At 52.0% G+C, this 16,324-nt stretch overlaps 2 protein-coding genes across 5 annotated transcripts; both read right to left on the bottom strand.

Moving 5' to 3' along the window:
- On the bottom strand, positions 1-16,288 carry LOC119566713 (perilipin-3-like). 3 transcript variants are annotated; one of them, XM_043547494.1, is made up of 8 exons: positions 16,228-16,288; positions 4,049-4,119; positions 3,217-3,412; positions 2,440-2,522; positions 2,049-2,334; positions 1,156-1,346; positions 828-941; positions 1-732 (listed from the first exon to the last, which is right to left on the bottom strand). In XM_043547494.1, the coding sequence occupies exons 2-8, from the start codon at positions 4,100-4,102 to the stop codon at positions 361-363; spliced, it is 1,296 nt and encodes a 431-aa protein (XP_043403429.1). In that variant the 5' UTR covers positions 4,103-4,119; positions 16,228-16,288; the 3' UTR covers positions 1-360. The 3 variants fall into 3 exon arrangements, with proteins under 3 accessions (XP_043403429.1, XP_037759039.1, XP_043403428.1); XM_037903111.2 differs by lacking the exon at positions 16,228-16,288 and adding an exon at positions 5,661-5,704 and having other exon boundaries at positions 1-729; XM_043547493.1 differs by lacking the exon at positions 16,228-16,288 and adding an exon at positions 5,661-5,703.
- LOC119566712 (perilipin-3-like) lies at positions 9,848-16,307 on the bottom strand. Of its 2 annotated transcripts, none has more exons than XM_037903110.2 (8): positions 16,228-16,307; positions 14,627-14,697; positions 13,798-13,993; positions 13,005-13,087; positions 12,614-12,899; positions 11,722-11,912; positions 11,422-11,544; positions 9,848-10,502 (listed from the first exon to the last, which is right to left on the bottom strand). In XM_037903110.2, the coding sequence occupies exons 2-8, from the start codon at positions 14,678-14,680 to the stop codon at positions 10,131-10,133; spliced, it is 1,305 nt and encodes a 434-aa protein (XP_037759038.1). In that variant the 5' UTR covers positions 14,681-14,697; positions 16,228-16,307; the 3' UTR covers positions 9,848-10,130. The 2 variants fall into 2 exon arrangements, with proteins under 2 accessions (XP_037759038.1, XP_043403426.1); XM_043547491.1 differs by having other exon boundaries at positions 10,065-10,499.
- Positions 16,308-16,324: the final 17 nt, after the last annotated feature.

Raw genomic sequence — 16,324 nt, 5'->3', positions numbered from 1 at the left:
TTTGAATGCAGTTGCAGTTTATTGTGACATTAAACCCTAGTTTTACACATTACACAGCTAGGAAAAATATCAAGCTCAGGAGCACTTCCTGTGTACAGAGGAAGCTGTAGGTATGTCCTGAGAGAAGCAGACTAGCCCTGCAAGGGATGCAGTCCTGCATGACTAGTGATGCCACCCTGTAACAAATGGTTCTGGGGAAGTGTGCCTGGGAAAGGACATTCAGGTTCTTTAATTCTGCAGAAGGAAGAGCTGACATCAGTCCACCATCTGCCAAAGCAGAACTACGGCCTCAGCGAGGAGACCCCACACTAGATATGCAGGCAATTCAGCTGGATTCCTTCCAGCAGCAGGGGGAACCCTTCAGGCCTCCACCTTCTTTCCTTCCTCCACCAGCTCATCAGGACACTGTGGGGAGTCTCCCGCGGGAGTGAAGGGTCCCACGATCCAGTCCAGGGGAATGTTCTGTGTCACGTATTCCAGCAGGTCATCCAAGGACTTCTGGGCCTTGGTCACCATCTCCCGACTCCGGGCAAGGGTACTGCTGGACAGATCCTGGAAACAGCCGGCACTGGAGAAGGAGGCCTGGAGCTCTTGTATACTGCTTGAGACCTGCTGGGCCTTGTCCTGGATAGTGCTGGGAAGGCCCTGGATGCTGCCCAGGATAGTAAGGCAGGTGGTTTTCAGTTGCTGGGTGAGGCTCTGGGACGTGGCTAGAGCCTGAGCTTCAACCTGCTGGAAGGAGAAAGAGTGGAGTATCTGCAAGTCTCCCCTACAGATGGGGGGAGTTCGCTGAAACAAGGCTGTGAGGGCAAGAAGGAGGAGAATACCTTTGCGGAGTCTGGTTCCTCCTGCCCTTCTAACTTCCCCCTGCAGCACTGGAGCCACATCTGGTACAGACGGTCCTGGCCATTGTGAAGCTTCTGATCTACGGCCTGCTTGATCTGCAGGAGGAGAGGGCAGTTAGCTGGGAAGAGCAGGAGGCGGCTGGCCAGGGAAGCTCTCCCACAGCTAGGTGTGGGCAGCAGGCAGGCAGCACTACTGCAGCGACACAGCTGGGCCCAGGAACAAACAGTGCCAATGGCACTGAGCATGGGAGGCTGCAGAGACCGTGACCCACAGCAGCTACAGGGCAGGCGAGAGGGGTCGTGTTCCTACCAGGTCAATGATTTGCTGGAGCTGGGAGAGGGCCTCCAGGGTGCGCTGCTTGGCTTGTCTCATTTTGCCCAGGGCGTGCTGGTAGGCTCGCTGGCGCAGCGTGCTCGAAAGGGAACCCAGACGCACGTAGTAACTCCGCTGCTCTGCAGGAGCCTCTCCAGGCCCCTCAACGGGAGTTGTGGCAAGCTCAGCTGGAAGGGGGAAGGGATCAGTTGGCAGCAGTGGGGCAAGTAAGGCAGTAAGGTCAGGTACGCCACACCATTAAGACATTTGTTGCTGGTATGACGTACTGGAATGACATTCAGTATCCACTGAAAAACTGCAGGAACCGCAGCAGCGAAAGGAGTAGAACGCTGGCACCTCCTCCTGTGTGGCTGTACCGCCCCCAGCTGGCCCCCCACCAACCCTTCCACGTAGTTGCATCTCCTGTCTGGGGTCTGTAGAGCCCCCCTGCAGAAGGCAGGGTGGGGTTGCTTGGGGGGAGTCATGTGCCCCCCCCACTTTTGGGTCCCTCCCATCAGTCGCCATACTGGTAAGAATTAAAATCTACTTGCACCACCAGTTGGCAGGGCCAGGATACAAGGCAGGGATGCGTTCAGCCCTCCCAAAGCTTGTGACCAATGCAATCTTTCCCAGGGCACCTTTGGATGCCCTGCAGCACCGACCAGTAAGGCAGCGGGTAGCACCACAGGGAGCAGCGTCAGAGCCAGACAACAGGGCTAGCTGAGGGCCCAGAATGAAGGAACAAGGGGAGGGCTAGTAGCCAAGCTATGTTGCAAGGGAGCCCGAAGGAGAGGTGGCTCTTTTGGCAGATCAGCTGTGGACACTGAGTCCAAGCTGCACCCCAAGACACCAGGGTCACATTGGTTTGTATTCAGCAGAGGGGATCTTACCAAGCTCCTCCTCTGTCATGGGGAGGTAGTGGTCCACCAGCTGCTCAGATTTCCCCAGTGCTGTGTCTATGCCACTCGCAGCCATCTGCCCCATGCTGGAGGCCATCACTGTGCTCATGCTGCTGGTCACAGCGGATTTGGTCACCTCCACGCTCTCCTGGACAGCCCCTTGGGCCACGCCCACCAGGCTGGTCACTGCATCCTTGGCCTCAGTGACCGTGCTGCAGACGGCATCCTTGGCACCCGCCATTGTGGCACGCACGAGGTCTTGGGCATCCAAAGCCACCTAGAGGAAAAGGGGTCAGAAGAGAGGTCACTGAACACCTAGCGGAAGTGAAGGGCCCACAGCCTCATCCTGCTTCAGGACCAGCCGTGACACTCATGTGGTTACCTTCTCAATCGGCTGCTGCAGAATGGGCAGCTGCTCCTCCAGTCTGTCCAGACCCCGACAGGCATATTCATTGGCTGCTGCAACTGTAACAACCACAGAACTCGTTCCCTTAATTCCTTCATGTGCACAGATCTCGTGTGGCTGCTAATGCATGTACATTGGAGGACTGGTGTTCCTAAGCAAGTGTCCCCAGGATACCGATGGGAAAGCCAAGGAAGAGGGGTTGGGCAAGTTGCCCAAGGCTATGGAGCCAGTCTGGGTCAGTGCCACATTTAGCACTCAGGAGATCCCGCTGCCAGTCATCTGTTCATCCACCCCCAGCTTCTCCTAGAGGGTTTCAGGAGTCTCCAGTGCCTGCAATGGGCTCAGATCCTTTTAGCATTGGAGCTGCTTCCTGTGCCCTCTAGCAGGTATTGCTCCATGTCATCAGGTGCCATACACAGTGCATGTGGCTGTGTGGTACTGGGCCAGCCACGCACACCAGGGATTGTGCCTGGGCACTGCCTGCCTCTAGGCTGGCCCAGCTCCCTGCTGGTACCGGAGCAAGCGTCCGCAACAGCAGCTGCTGCAGCCATCACAGCCACTCCGCACAAGGCCAATGCCTTGGCCGGTAGCCGAGTTCAGGGGAGCAGGAGAAGGGAGTCTGGATTCTGTTAGCTGCCAGTTGGAGGCCGAACTCAGTAGTGGGCACAGAGCCACTGTAGGCTGAGCCTGCCCCCAGACCCACCTCCCCCGCCACACACACAGGAATGTTCCTGCCTCCCTTCCCTTACTCACGCTGTGGCTCCAGCTGGTCCAGGATGGGCCGTGCCCCGGTGATGGCAGCAGAGGTGATGGCCCTCACCCCAGTCTCTGCCACCTCACAGACCGCTTTGATGGCTGGATGGGTCTCTTTGGTGGCAGTGTAGCTGGCAGAGGCCATCTCACAGGCAGAGCTGACCAAGGGCAGGCCAGCCACCCTGTCCCCTGCAGTCTGTGGGAGGGAAAGAGGAGTCAGCTGAGGAAGAGCTCCTGGGTTCTCAAGGTGCCCCTCCTGTCTCTTTCCCTCTTCAACTACTGATTCTGTAGGAGATGGTCCTCAGAGCTAGGCAATCTCCTGTCCTTGTCAGCAGGGGTTCAGTGGCCTGCCTGTGACATTAGTTACACACCCAGAAGCCTGGTCCCATTGGAACAGCTGCCTATATTCAGTAAGGTCTCAGGAATGCCGTTTCCAACCTGGCATGCCCACCAACAAAACAGAACTGTGTCACGATCTCGTTCCATCAGCGAGAGCAGGAATGGAGAGACCTTTTGTCTTTTCGAGTGCAGTCTCTCCCAATCAGGAACCATGTCTCAGTCCAGCACCCAGTACAGTGCCCCCACTGGGCATTACAATCAACGGGATTTGTCAGTGTTCCTTTGCAGATAGCATTCACAGGGTCACCAGTGCTGGGGCTCCTCCTGGCTTCAGGAGGCACTTGTGGGGAGTGACTACGGCACTCTGAGAACTAGAACTAGGAGCATTAGCTAGTATTGTGGTTACGAGTCCCGGTCTCCAGCAGTGGAGACATTCAAGCTAGAACAGCCCTTCCAGCTGCCAAGCACACCTGCCTCCCCAGGAGGGACCCACCTGTGGCTCCTCTGCCTGGATCTCCACCTGTGGTTCATTTTCCTGAGCAGACATGGTGGAGTGAGATGTCCCTGCAAGACCCAAAAAGGAATATTGAGTGGCTACAGCAGGACACAGCGAAATCAATGTTGTGTAGGAACACCAGGAGAGCTGCTCCCGGTCTATTTTCTCGAAGAGCCCAACCAGGTTGTCCCCCTCTAGTAAGTCTCTCTGTACAGAGAACAGGCCAGGGCCTTAAACCTTTGATCTAAGGCAGGCTCAGAGACAGCCAGTTCCTCAAGCCCAGGGATGCACTTGTAATCCACACACCTTCAGGGTATGTTCTTCTGTCCCATCTCATGGCACCAGAACCAGTTAGAGAGACAGAGATTAACGCATCGGCTTTACAATCTTAGCTAAGAGCCTTATGGCTTTTAGCTCATGCAGGAGTGGCTGAGGCATTTAGCTCCAGAGGTCCCAGATTTGATCCTGCCGATCACCAGGGTCTATCGGTGTTACACACTCCCAAAACTTCTCCTCAGACTTCTCGACCCAACAATCCCTCCCAAGGGGAGCACCAGGACACCTGCAAAGCTCAGAGGCACCCTCCTAGTTTAGTCTTTTCCCAGATAATACCAGGGCTAATTCCATTTGTGCCAGAGTACAATCACTGACAGAAGTTACCCTGCTGAAGATAGTAGCCATTGACTACACACACAAAACACTGAATTGAGAAGGTACCACTGGGAGCCTTCAGGGACCTCTAGAGTGAGTAGTGTAGGAGTCTCCCTGGATACTGAATTACATAGGAGATGATCATAATGGTCCCTTCTGACCTTAATATCTATGAGTCTACATAGGAGATGCCCACTATGGCAGGCTAGTTATTTTAAAGCCAATTTAGCTGGTAAAAATACAAATATTTTCTATTGTCAGTTAAAGACTGGTCTGGTAAAGAAACAGATTCCAGTTCAGGTAAATTGACACCATCACCCCTGGAGGCCAGAGTGAGACCACTAACTAGAAAGCTAGGGCCAGGAAGCATTTCCCTTATGGGAAGGCACCAGGCCTGTTTTCTTTTAGTGTTTCCTGCATTATCTGTTTCAGATACATATTGGTTACCCAGCACTCCAGTCTCAGCTGAATCAGCCACCTCAGTCAAGTGTTTCCAGCTGCAGATCATTAGGAGAAGCCAGAACTCAGACCACAGCCAGAAGTCCCAATCCCCATTCCTGAGTGGGGAAAGCATAGCTTAGCTCAGGTAGAGAGGTGAGTGGAGAGTTTTCCTGTAGTCCAAACCCTAATTTAATTCTCCTTGTTAAATATTCTATTCTTCTCTAGGGAAGCCTCCACCTCCTAGAACATACCATTAAATCAAGGCCTCCCAGTCTGGAAGGCAGATAGTTTCTTTGCCTTGACTGTTTGCTCAGAAGACTCAGCTAGAAATGCTTTACACAAGTACAGCTACCAAGCACTGAAAGTAGCTAAGAGTTTCTGGTCATTCAATCCTAGCCACTACTGGCCATCAGGCAAGACATTGAGTCACACTCTGTGTAAGAAAAGAGCCCCCATCGAAACACACGCAGAATCCAGGAACCAGAGCCATAGCATAGAGGTTAAACACACATCTTACCAAACTTCCACACTACTAATCCTTTGCCAGTACTAGAATCTACCCCCCCTCAGCCATTATATTCCTGTGATGATGTCATCATGGGGCTGGATACACTTGACAGACAGCTCAGGAGACCAATCACACAGCTGCATTCTCTACTTTGCTCAGTGAGGGCTGTGAGCCTCTGAAAAGTTACAGGGTTTCAGAGTTGCCAATCTTGGTTGGATGTGTTCCTGGAGGTCTCATCACATGACAATCTTTAGTTCCTGGAGACTCCAGGACGATCCTGGAGGGCTGGCAAACCTAGTTTCAGATTATGAGCTGTTTGGGGCAGGCCTTTTACTCTGTGTTAAGACAGTGCCTAGCATGATGGGATTCCAGTTCTGATTTTGGCTTTGAAATGCTACGGTCATACAAATAATAAAAATGCTTCATATTCTCAACGTGCTCCAGTTGTTCTCTCTGAAAAGCGCCTTTACGCTCCTTTTCCCTGGGAACATTTTCAGTGTAGAAGGTTTTTTGTCTGTAAAACAATCTAAGAGAGGAGAGTCCTGATAGCTGTTGTATTATTTTGCTTTCTTGCCCACTCCAGAAGAGGCTGGGGCACTTTCTCCGGCCCAGCTGGTACAAGTTGCTTCCTCAGTTCATTTATAGCTTTCCTGCTAGTTGACTTGTCCAGGGAAGAGAACGTGGCACAGATTTTTAAAGGTATTTAGCTATTGCTCCTCTCAGCATTGCAAGACCTAAGTGAGTTAGGCCCAGAACCTCAAAGAGAGTTAGGTTGCCCCACACTGGGCAATAAGGGGTTAAAGACTGAGTGCAGTTAGCAGTTCCAATATAAGTGTCAGTTCAATACGTGGAACCCCCAGGCTCAGGGGGAATCAGGGGAGCATTTGGGAAATGACGGGGATGACACAGCCACAGGGAAGGACTAAGTGGGGAGACAAGCTCAGGGAAAAATCTGGGGGGAGGGGTGTCAGTCATAGCCACTATGCTCGGCTCTGCCCTCTCCCCATTATCATTCCTGGCCTAGTTACTTCAGTGCCAGGGTCCTTCCCAGCCGGAGTGACAGCAGATCACACCAGGCATAACTTCTTCCCATAACCTCCGCATCACCCTTCACACAGGGAGTAAAATCAAAGCAGGGAGTGCAAATGCCTGGAGCAGCTGAGCAGAGTGACAGTGGCCTGGGGCTGAGGCAGGTGCTCACCTCACTCCTTTAAAGCAAGCCTAGATGTTCATACCCATGTGTCTGTCCCACAGAGGGATGTGAGTGGGCCTCCATCCAGACACATGATCTTCAGCTTCAGTGGCTGCCAGGGCCAGAGCGGGGCAGTTTTAGGCCCTGATTCTACAATGAGCCCTGCACAAACCAGCCCCTGCATTTACTCTGACCCCAGTAACTTCAACAGGCAGTTGGGAAGAGTAGCTGAGTTCCAGAGGGCTCTGCACAGGTGCAAGTATCCCTAGCACAGAGAGACCATTGCATGCTCAGGGCTTAGCAACCACCTTCCCATCCATAGCCCTCCCACACAGGCAGCCAGCAGGAGAAGCAAGCCCAACGATGTTCAGAGCACACTACAAGTTTTCCTACCTGGGATCTACAGCTACAATCACTAATTATCCAGAGGGTGCCACCCAGGAGAGAAAGCCAGCCCGGGGGCAGGAAGCATCTCTTTTCTTTTCCCATTCCTCCTTCTAATAGTCAGACCATTGGGGTGTAGCTGGTGTGATCTCTTTGCTCACACCTTGGATCCTCCAACAGGCCTTTGGATTAAACACTCAAGCCCGTTGGTTTGGGGTTTGCTGAAATAACTCACTGCTCCTTGTGCCATGAATACTGCACCCGGTGGGTTAATCAGTCACTGCGTTTGCTTTATATAACTTGAGACTGGCCCAGCAACATTTTCGATTGGGTTTCTTAGGTCTGACCCTGGCTTGGGGATGTGTTAGAACTGCTCCTTCCCTATGGAAAGATTAGCTGTAGGGGCTGTGCTGGGGAAATGTAGGCTGCAATGCTCTTCATGGTGTAAAGAAAATCCAGCCTCTTTCCAAGTTTGAAGCTAATATCTGTTGTGAAATCCACTCATTGACATCATACATTTTATTAGACTTGGACTAAAGAGGAAAGAGCTTCACTGGGCTTGAACACAGAAGTCACGTTAGCTGACCAGCACTCCTGAAGTCTGCACTGACTCTTCCATATCCCTAAAAGGAGCAGGCTAGGACCTTTACTCACCCCAGCAGGGCTCCACCTAGCTAGTGTGTTGGAGGGCCTCTGTTAATCCAGAACACAGCAGGGTATGTAACACACTTCCAGTTACACAGGCAAATTAGTGACAGTGATCTCTCACTGTCAATTAAGGAGTTTCTGACTTTTCTGCAGTAAAGGACCTCGAGGTTACAGTGGACAAGAAGCTGGCTATGAGTCAACAGGGTGCCCTTGTTGCCAAGATGGCCAGTGACATTTTGGGCTGTGTAAATAGGTGCATTGCCAGCAAATCGACAGAGATGATTGTTCCCCTCTATTCAACATTGGTGAGGCCTCATCTGGAGTACTATGTACAGTTTTGGGCCCTACACTACAAAAAGAATGTGAAAAAATTGGAAAGCGTCCAGCAGAGGACAGCAAAAATGTTTAGGGGACTGGAACACAGGACTTATGGAGCAGAGGCTGAGGGAACTGGAATTGTTTAGTCTGCAGAAGAGAAGACTGGGGGGGGGGGGGGGGGAATTTGATAGCTGCTTTCAACTTCCTGAGAGGGAGTTCCAAAGAGGATGGATCTAGACTGTTCTCAGTGGTACAGATGACAGAACAAGGATCAACGATCTCAAGTTGCAGTGGGGGAGGTTTAGGTTGGATATTAGGAAAATCTTTCACTAGGAAGGTGGTGAAGCACTGGAATGCGTTACCTAGTAAGGTGGTGGAATCTCCTTCCTTTGGTGTTTTTAAGGTCAGGTTTGACAAAACCCTGGCTGGGATGATTTAGTTGGGGATTGGTCCTGCTTTGAGCAGGGGGTTGGATTAGATGACCTCCTAATGTCCCTTCCAACCCCCATATTCTTGGAGTCTATGAAAACCTTTGTATCCCCAGTCCATTGGAGTACAAGACAGGCCCTGTCCAATGAGATCAGGAGTAACCATTCCTGGGAGCTGCTTACATCACCACTTTGATTACTAGTCTCCATCCTTGAGAGCTACACACCCATTCCTGGTCATGGTCCTGTTGCAGTACTGAACCCGAGAGACATTTCCTTGCCTGAAGCTTTTTAATAGCTCAAGCCCGAGTTAGGATAAGCAACAGTGATGGAGCTGCCTAGATGACACTACTCACTTGTGACTTCAAGGCTAGACACAAGCTATCAGGAAAATGCATTACAAGCCCAGCACTGGTCCTATTATGGATCTCCCACAACCCTGAGCCACGTGCCTGTAGTGTTATTGGCCTGGCTAGGTTTACACTAGGCAGTAGGAAAGGTTAGGCAGGTGCTTGGCTAATGGCAGGAAGGAAGGACACAGGCTGGCTGATGTCCATGCTTCTGCAAGACTATCTGCTGCTCTCTTGCAGCTAGTCTCCCCGTGTGCGTTTTGTTAAATCCCAGTTGCCTGGGGTTGTCAATTCACCATCTTTTCCGAGACACTTCCAACCTGTTCAGCTTCTTGTACTGGACTAGAGACAAGGCCCAGCAGTCTCCCACCACTGTATGTGACCCTTTTAACTTCGCTCATTACCAGTAGTAGGTTCTCAGTTCTCCATACACCCCATTTCCTCTCAAGGCCATAGTGCCCTATCTCAACAACCTGGGTCTTTCCCTCTGTTTGTTGGTCTCAGAGTCTGTAATGTTGCCTTGCTACACACTGGAAGCCAGACAAGTGTTCGCAATGGGCTGTTGCCTCCTTCTACCTGAGAAAAGTCTCAATGGAAGTGTGTCAAATGGAGGCACCTGGAGAGATGCCTTCACCCACCAGACAAGCTCAGCCATTCTGGAGTCCTTCCAGAGAAAAAGTGGGTGGAGGGAGTTTGTGTGTATGAAGAAGATGGGCATGGGGTCACCTGTACAGTATATGTTTCTACAGAGCATGAGCCAGGGAAGGAATCACATTAAGCAGACAGGAATTTGAATGCAGTTGCAGTTTATTGTGACATTAAACCCTAGTTTTACACATTACAGAGAGCTAGGAAAAAGATCAAGCTCAGGAGCACTTCCTATATACACAGAGGAAGACAGCTGTATGTATGTCCTGACAGAAGCAGACTAGCCCTGCAAGGGATGCAGTCCTGCATGACTAGTGATGCCATCCTGTAACTGGTAATACATGGTTCTGGGGAAGTGTGCATGGGAAAGGACATTCACATTCTGCAATTCTGCAGAAGAGTTGACCTCAGTCCACCATCTGACAAAGCAGAACTGCAGCCTTAGTGAGGAGACCCCACACTAGCTATGCAGGCAATTTAGCTGGATTCCTTCCAGCAGGAGGGGGAACCTTCAGGCCTCCACCTTCTTTCCTTCCTCCACCATCTCATCAGGACACAGTGTGGAGTCTCCAGCGGGAGTGAAGGGTCCCACGATCCAGTCTAGGGGAATGTTCTGCGTCATGTATTCCAGCAGCTCCTCCAGGGACTCCTGGGCCTTGGTTACCATCTCCCGACTCCAGGCAAGGGCACTGCTGGACAGATCCTGGAAACAGCTGGCACTGGAGAAGGAGGCCTGGAGCTCTTCTATACTGCTCGAGACCTGCTGGCCCTTGTCCTGGATAGTGCTGGGAAGGCCCTGGATGCTGCCCAGGAGAGTAAGGCAGGTAGTTTTCAGTTGCTGGGTGAGGCTCTGGGACATGGCTAGAGCCTGAGCTTCAACCTGCTGGAAGGAGAAAGCGAGTGACGGGAGTATCTGCAAAAGTCACCCTGTCAAGGTTCCTTCCCCACTCTGAACTCTAGGGTACAGATGTGGGGACCTGCATGAAAGACCCCCTAAACCAGCTTAGGTTAAAAGCTTCCCCAAGTTACAGGCTTTGCCTTGTCCTTCAACCGTACGCTGCCACCACCAAGCGTTTTAAACAAAGAACAGGGAAAGAGACCACTTGGAGAAGTCTTCCCCCAAAATATCCCCCCCAAGCCCTACTCCCCCTTTCCTGGGGAAGACTTGGGAATAATCCTCACCAATTGGTACAGGTGAGTACACAGACCCAAACCCTTGGATCTTGAGAACAATAGAAAAAACCAATCAGGTTCTTAAAAGAAGAATTTTAAATTAAAGAAAAGGTAAAAGAATCACATCTGTAAAATCAGGATGGTAAATACCTAACAGAGTAATCAGATTCAAAACATGGAGAATCCCTCTCATCAAAACATTAAAATACAAAAAATAAATACACATTCCCTCCAGCATAGCATATTTTACAAGGCATTAAACAAAAGAAAATCTAACACATTTTCTAGCTAGCTTACTTACTAACCTAACAGGAGTTGTAAGGCTGCATTCCTGATCTGTTCCCAGCAAAAGCATCACACAGACAGACCAAACCCTTTTTTCCCCTGCCCCCCACTCCAGCTTTGAAGGAATCTTGTCCCCTCCTTGGCCATTTCGGGTCAGGTGCCAGCGGGGTTACCTTAGCTTCTTAGCCCTTTACAGGTGAAAGGATTTTACCTCTGGTCAGGAGGGATTTTGTAGCACTCTATACAGAAAGGTGGTTACCCTTTCTTTTATATTTATGACACACCCCGACAGATGTGGAGAGTTGGCTGGAGCAAGGGTGTGAGGGCGAGAAGGAGGAGAATACCTTTGCAGAGTCTGGTTCCTCCTGCCCTTCCAACTTCCCCCTGCAGCACTGGAGCCACATCTGGTACAGACGGTCCTGGCCATTGTGAAGCTTCTGATCTACGGCCTGCTTGGCATGGCTGATCTGCAGGAGGAGAGGGCAGTTAGCTGGGAAGAGCAGGAGGCGGCTGGCCAGGGAAGCTCTCCCGCAGCTAGGTGCGGGCAGCAGGCAGGCAGCACTACTGCAGCACTGAGCACAGGAGGCTGCAGAGACCATGACCCACAGCAGCTACAGGGCAGGAGAGAGGGGTCGTGTTCCTACCAGGTCAATGATTTGCTGGAGCTGGGAGAGGGCCTCCAGGGTGCGCTGCCTGGCTTGTCTCATCTTGCCCAGGGCGTGCTGGTAGGCTCGCTGGCGCAGCGTGCTCGAAAGGGAACCCAGACGCACGTAGTAACTCCGCTGCTCTGCGGGAGCCTCTCCAGTCCCCTCAACGGGAGTTGTGGCAAGCTCAGCTGGAAGGGGGAAGGGGTCAGTTGGCAGCAGTGGTGCAAGGTCAGGTACGCTGCACCATTGAGACATTTGTTGCTGGTATGACATACTGGAATGACATTCGGTGTCCACTGAAAACTGCAGAGCTCTCAGGAACTGCAGCAGCGAAAGGAGCAGAACACTGGCACCTCCTCCGGTGTGGCTGTACTGCCCCCAGCTGGCCCCCCACCAACCCTTCCACATAGTTGCATCTCCTGTCTGGGGTCTGTAGAGCCCCCCTGCACAAGGCAGGGTGGGGTCGTTTGGGGGGAGTCATGTGCCCACCCCCCCACTTTTGGGTCCCTCCCATGAGTCGCTGTACTAGTAAGAATTAAAATCTACTTGCACCACCAGTTGGCAGGGCCAGGATACAAGGCAGGGATGCGCTCAGCCCTCCCAAAGCTTGTGACCGATGGACTCTTTCCCAGGGCATGTTTGGATGCCCTGCAGCACCGACCAGTAACGCAGCGGGTAGCAGCACAGGGAGCAGCGTCAGAGCCAGACGACATGGCTAGCTGAGGGCCCAGCATGAAGGAACAAGGGGAGGGCTAGTAGCCAAGCTAAGTTGCAAGGAAGCCCGAAGGAGAGGTGGCTCTTTTGGCAGATCAGCTGTGGACACTGAGTCCAAGCCGCACCCCAAGACACTAGGGTCACATTGGTTTGTATTCAACAGAGGGGTTCTTACCAAGCTCCTCCTCGGTCATGGGGAGGTAGTAGTCCACCAGCTGCTCAGATTTCCCCAATGCTGTGTCTATGCCACTCGCAGCCATCTGCCCCATGCTGGAGCCCATCACTGTGCTCATGCTGCTGGTCACAGCGGATTTGGTCACCTCCACGCTCTCCTGGACAGCCCCTTGGGCCACGCCCACCAGGCTGGTCACTGCATCCTTGGCCTCAGTGACCGTGCTGCAGACTGCATCCTTGGCACCCACCATTGTGGCACGCACGAGGTCTTGGGCATCCAAAGCCACCTAGAGGAAAAGGGGTCAGAAGAGAGGTCACTGAAAACCTAGCAGAAGTGAAGGGCCCACAGCCTCATCCTGCTCCAGGACCAGCCGTGACACTCATGTGGTTACCTTCTCAATCGGCTGCTGCAGGATGGGCAGCTGCTCCTCCAGTCTGTCCAGACCCCGACAGGCATATTCATTGGCTGCTGCAACTGTAACAACCACAGAACTCGTTCCCTTAATTCCTTCATGTGCACAGATCTTGTGGGGCTGCTAATCCGTGTACACTGGAGGACTGGTGTTCCTTGGCTTTCCCATCAGTAACCTGGGGACACTTGCTTAGGAAGAGGGGTTGGGCAAGTTGCCCAAGGCTATGGAGCCAGTCTGGGTCAGCACCAGGTTTAGCACTCAGGAGATCCGGCTGCCAGTCATCTGTTCATCCACCCCCAGCTTCTCCTAGAGGGTTTCAGGCGTCTCCAGTGCCTGCAATGGGCTCAGATCCTTTTAGCATTGGAGCTTCTTCCTGTACCCTCTCGCAGGTATTGCTCCATGGCATTAGGTGCCATACACAGTGCATGTGGCTGTGTGGTACTGGGCCAGCCACGCGCATCAGGGATTGTGCCTGGCACTGCCTGCCTCTAGGCTGGCCCAGCTCAGCACTGGTACCTGAGCAAGAGTCCCCAAGAGCACCTGCTGCAGCCGTCAGAGCCGCTCCACACAAGGCCAATGCCTTGGCCAGATCACGTCTAGGAGCTAGCCGAGTTCAGGGGAGCAGGAGAAGGGAGTCTGTGGATTCTGTTTGTGGCCAGTTGGAGGCAGAGTTCAGTAGTGGGCCTAGAGCTACTGTAGGCTGAGCCTGCCCCCAGACCCACCTCCCCCGCCACACACACAGGAGTGTCCCAGCCTCCCTTCCCTTACTCACGCTGTGGCTCCAGCTGGTCCAGGATGGGCCGTGCCCCGGTGATGGCAGCAGAGGTGATGGCCCTCACCCCTGTCTCTGCCACCTCACAGACCGCTTTGATGGCTGGGTGAGTCTCTTTGGTGGCAGCATAGCTGGCAGAGGCCATCTCACAGGCAGAGCTGACCAAGGGCAGGCCAGCCACCCTGTCCCCTGCAGTCTGAGGGAGGGAATGTGGAGTCAGGTGGGGAAGAGCTCCTGGCTTGTCAAGGTGCCCCTCCTGTCTCTTTCCTTCTGCAACTGCCAATTCTGTGGTAGACTGTCCTCAGAGCTAAGCAGTCTCCTGTCCCTGTCAGCACGGGTTTAGTGGCCTGCCTGTGACATTACACACCCAGAAGCCTGGTCCCATTGGAACAGCTGCCTACATTCAGCAAGGTCTGAGGAACGCTGTTTGCATCCTGGCACGCCCACCAACAGAACACATCTGTGTCACGATCTCGTTCCATCAGCGAGAGCAGGAATGGAGAGACCTTTTGTCTTTCCAAGTACAGTCTCTCCTGATCAGGAACCATGTCTCCGTCCAGGACACGGTACGATTCCCCCCTCTTTTTTGGGGCCCTTGGGCATTACAGTCAACGGGATTTGCCAGTGTTATAGTGCAGACAGCTTTCAAAGGGTCCCCAGTGCTCCTCCTGGCTTCAGGAGGCACTTGTGGGCAGTGACTACAGCACTCAGAGCTAGAAGCATTCGCTAGTGTTGTGGTTACAAGTCCCTGTCTCCAGCAATGGAGACATTCAAGCTAGAACAGCCCTTCCAGCTGCCAAGCACACCTGCCTCCCCAGGAAGGACCCACCTGTTGCTCCTCTGCCTGGATTTCCACCTGTGGTTTGTGTTCCTTAACAGACATGGTGGAGGGAGATGTCCCTGCAAGATCCGAAAAGGAATATTGAGTGGCTACAGCAGGAAATAAAATCAATATTGTGTAGGAACATGAGGAGAGCTGCTCCCGGTCCATTTTCTCTAAGAGCCAGACCAGGTTGTCCCCCTCTAGTAAGTCTCTCTCTACAGAGAACAGGCCAGGGCCTTAAACCTTTGATCTAAGGCAGGCTCAGAGGCAGCCAGTTCCTCAAGCCCAGGGATGCACTTGTAATCCACACGCCTTCAGGGTATGTTCTTCTGTCCCATCTCATGGCACCAGGACCAGTTAGAGACAGAGATTAACACATCGGCTCTACAGTCTTAGCTAAGAGCCTTATGGCTTTTAGCTCATGCATTTAGCTCCAGAGGAGCCAGATTTGATCCTGCCGATCACCAGTGTCTGTCAGTGTTACACACACCTAAAGATTCTCCTCAGACTTCTAGACCCAACAATGCCTCCCAAGGGGAGCACCAGGACACCTGCACAGCTCATCAGAGGCACCCTCCTAATTTAGTCTTTTCCAAGATAATACCAGGGCTAATTCCATTTGTCCCACAGTACAATCACTGACAGAAGTTATCCTGCTGAAGGTAGTAGACATTGACTACACACACAAAACACTGAATTGAGAAGGTACCATTGGTGAGCCTTCAGGGACCTCTAGAGTGAGTAGTGTTTAAGTCTCCCCAGATTCTGAGTTACACAGGAGATGATCATAATGGTCCCTTCTGACCTTAATATCTATGAGTCTACATAGGAGATGCCCACTATGGCAGGCTGGTTATTTTAAAGCCAATTTAGCTGGTAAAAATACAAATATTTTCTATTGTCAGTTAAAGACTTGTCTGGTAAAGAAACAGATTCCAGTTCAGGTAAATTGACACCATCACCCATGGAGGCCAGAGTGAGACCACTAACTAGAAAGCTAGGGCCAGGAAGCATTTCCCTTATGGGAAGGCACCAGGCCTGTTTTCTTTTAGTGTTTCCTGCATTATCTGTTTCAGATACATATTGGTTACCCAGCACTCCAGTCTCAGCTGAATCAGCCACCTCAGTCAAGTGTTTCCAGCTGCAGATCATTAGCACAAGCCAGAACTCAGACCACAGCCAGAAGTCCCAATCCCCATCCCTGAGTGGGAACAGCATAGCTTAGCTTAGCTCAGCTCAGGTAGAGAGGTGAGTGGAGAGTTTTTCCTATAGTCCAAGCTCTAATTTAGTTCTCTTTGTTAAATAAATAGTCTGTTCTCCTCTAGGGAGGGCTCCATCTCCTAGAACATGCCATTATTCCAGGCCTCCCAATCTGGAAGGCAGATAGTTTCTTTGCCTGGACTGTTTGCTCAGAAGACTCAGCTAGAAATGCTTTACACAAGTACAGCTACCAAGAACTGAAAGTATCTAAGAGCTTCTGATCATTCAATCCTAGCTACTACTGGCCATCAGGCAAGACATTGGGTCACAGTCTGTGTAAGAAAGAGCCCCCATCTCAACACCCAAAGAACCAGAGACATAGTACAGAGCTTAACCACACATCTTACCAAACTTCCACACTACTAATCCTTCACCAATACTCAGACCTCCCCCAGGTCTCAGCCATTATATTCCTGTGATGATGTCATCTTGGGGCTGGACACA

The sequence above is a fragment of the Chelonia mydas genome, chromosome 5, assembly GCF_015237465.2.
Source record: "Chelonia mydas isolate rCheMyd1 chromosome 5, rCheMyd1.pri.v2, whole genome shotgun sequence".
Lineage (NCBI taxonomy): Eukaryota > Metazoa > Chordata > Testudines > Cheloniidae > Chelonia > Chelonia mydas.
The sequence above is the reverse complement of the archived record's forward strand: the minus strand, read 5'-3'. Positions and strand labels throughout refer to the sequence as shown.

What these genes read in the sequence shown, in the direction of transcription:
- LOC119566712 (XM_037903110.2), bottom strand. Translation starts at nt 14,680, where the DNA reads ATGTCTGTTAAGGAACACAAACCACAGGTGGAAATCCAGGCAGAGGAG. An exon ending in GGACCAGCTGGAGCCACAGC is followed by an intron (nt 13,088 to 13,797) that starts GTGAGTAAGGGA and finishes TGGTTGTTACAG; the next exon opens with TTGCAGCAGCCAATGAATAT. An exon ending in AGGAACCAGACTCTGCAAAG is followed by an intron (nt 10,503 to 11,421) that starts GTATTCTCCTCC and finishes TTCTCCTTCCAG; the next exon opens with CAGGTTGAAGCTCAGGCTCT.
- LOC119566713 (XM_043547494.1), bottom strand. Translation starts at nt 4,102, where the DNA reads ATGTCTGCTCAGGAAAATGAACCACAGGTGGAGATCCAGGCAGAGGAG. An exon ending in TCCAGGCAGAGGAGCCACAG is followed by an intron (nt 3,413 to 4,048) that starts GTGGGTCCCTCC and finishes TCCCTCCCACAG; the next exon opens with ACTGCAGGGGACAGGGTGGC. An exon ending in AGGAACCAGACTCCGCAAAG is followed by an intron (nt 733 to 827) that starts GTATTCTCCTCC and finishes TTCTCCTTCCAG; the next exon opens with CAGGTTGAAGCTCAGGCTCT.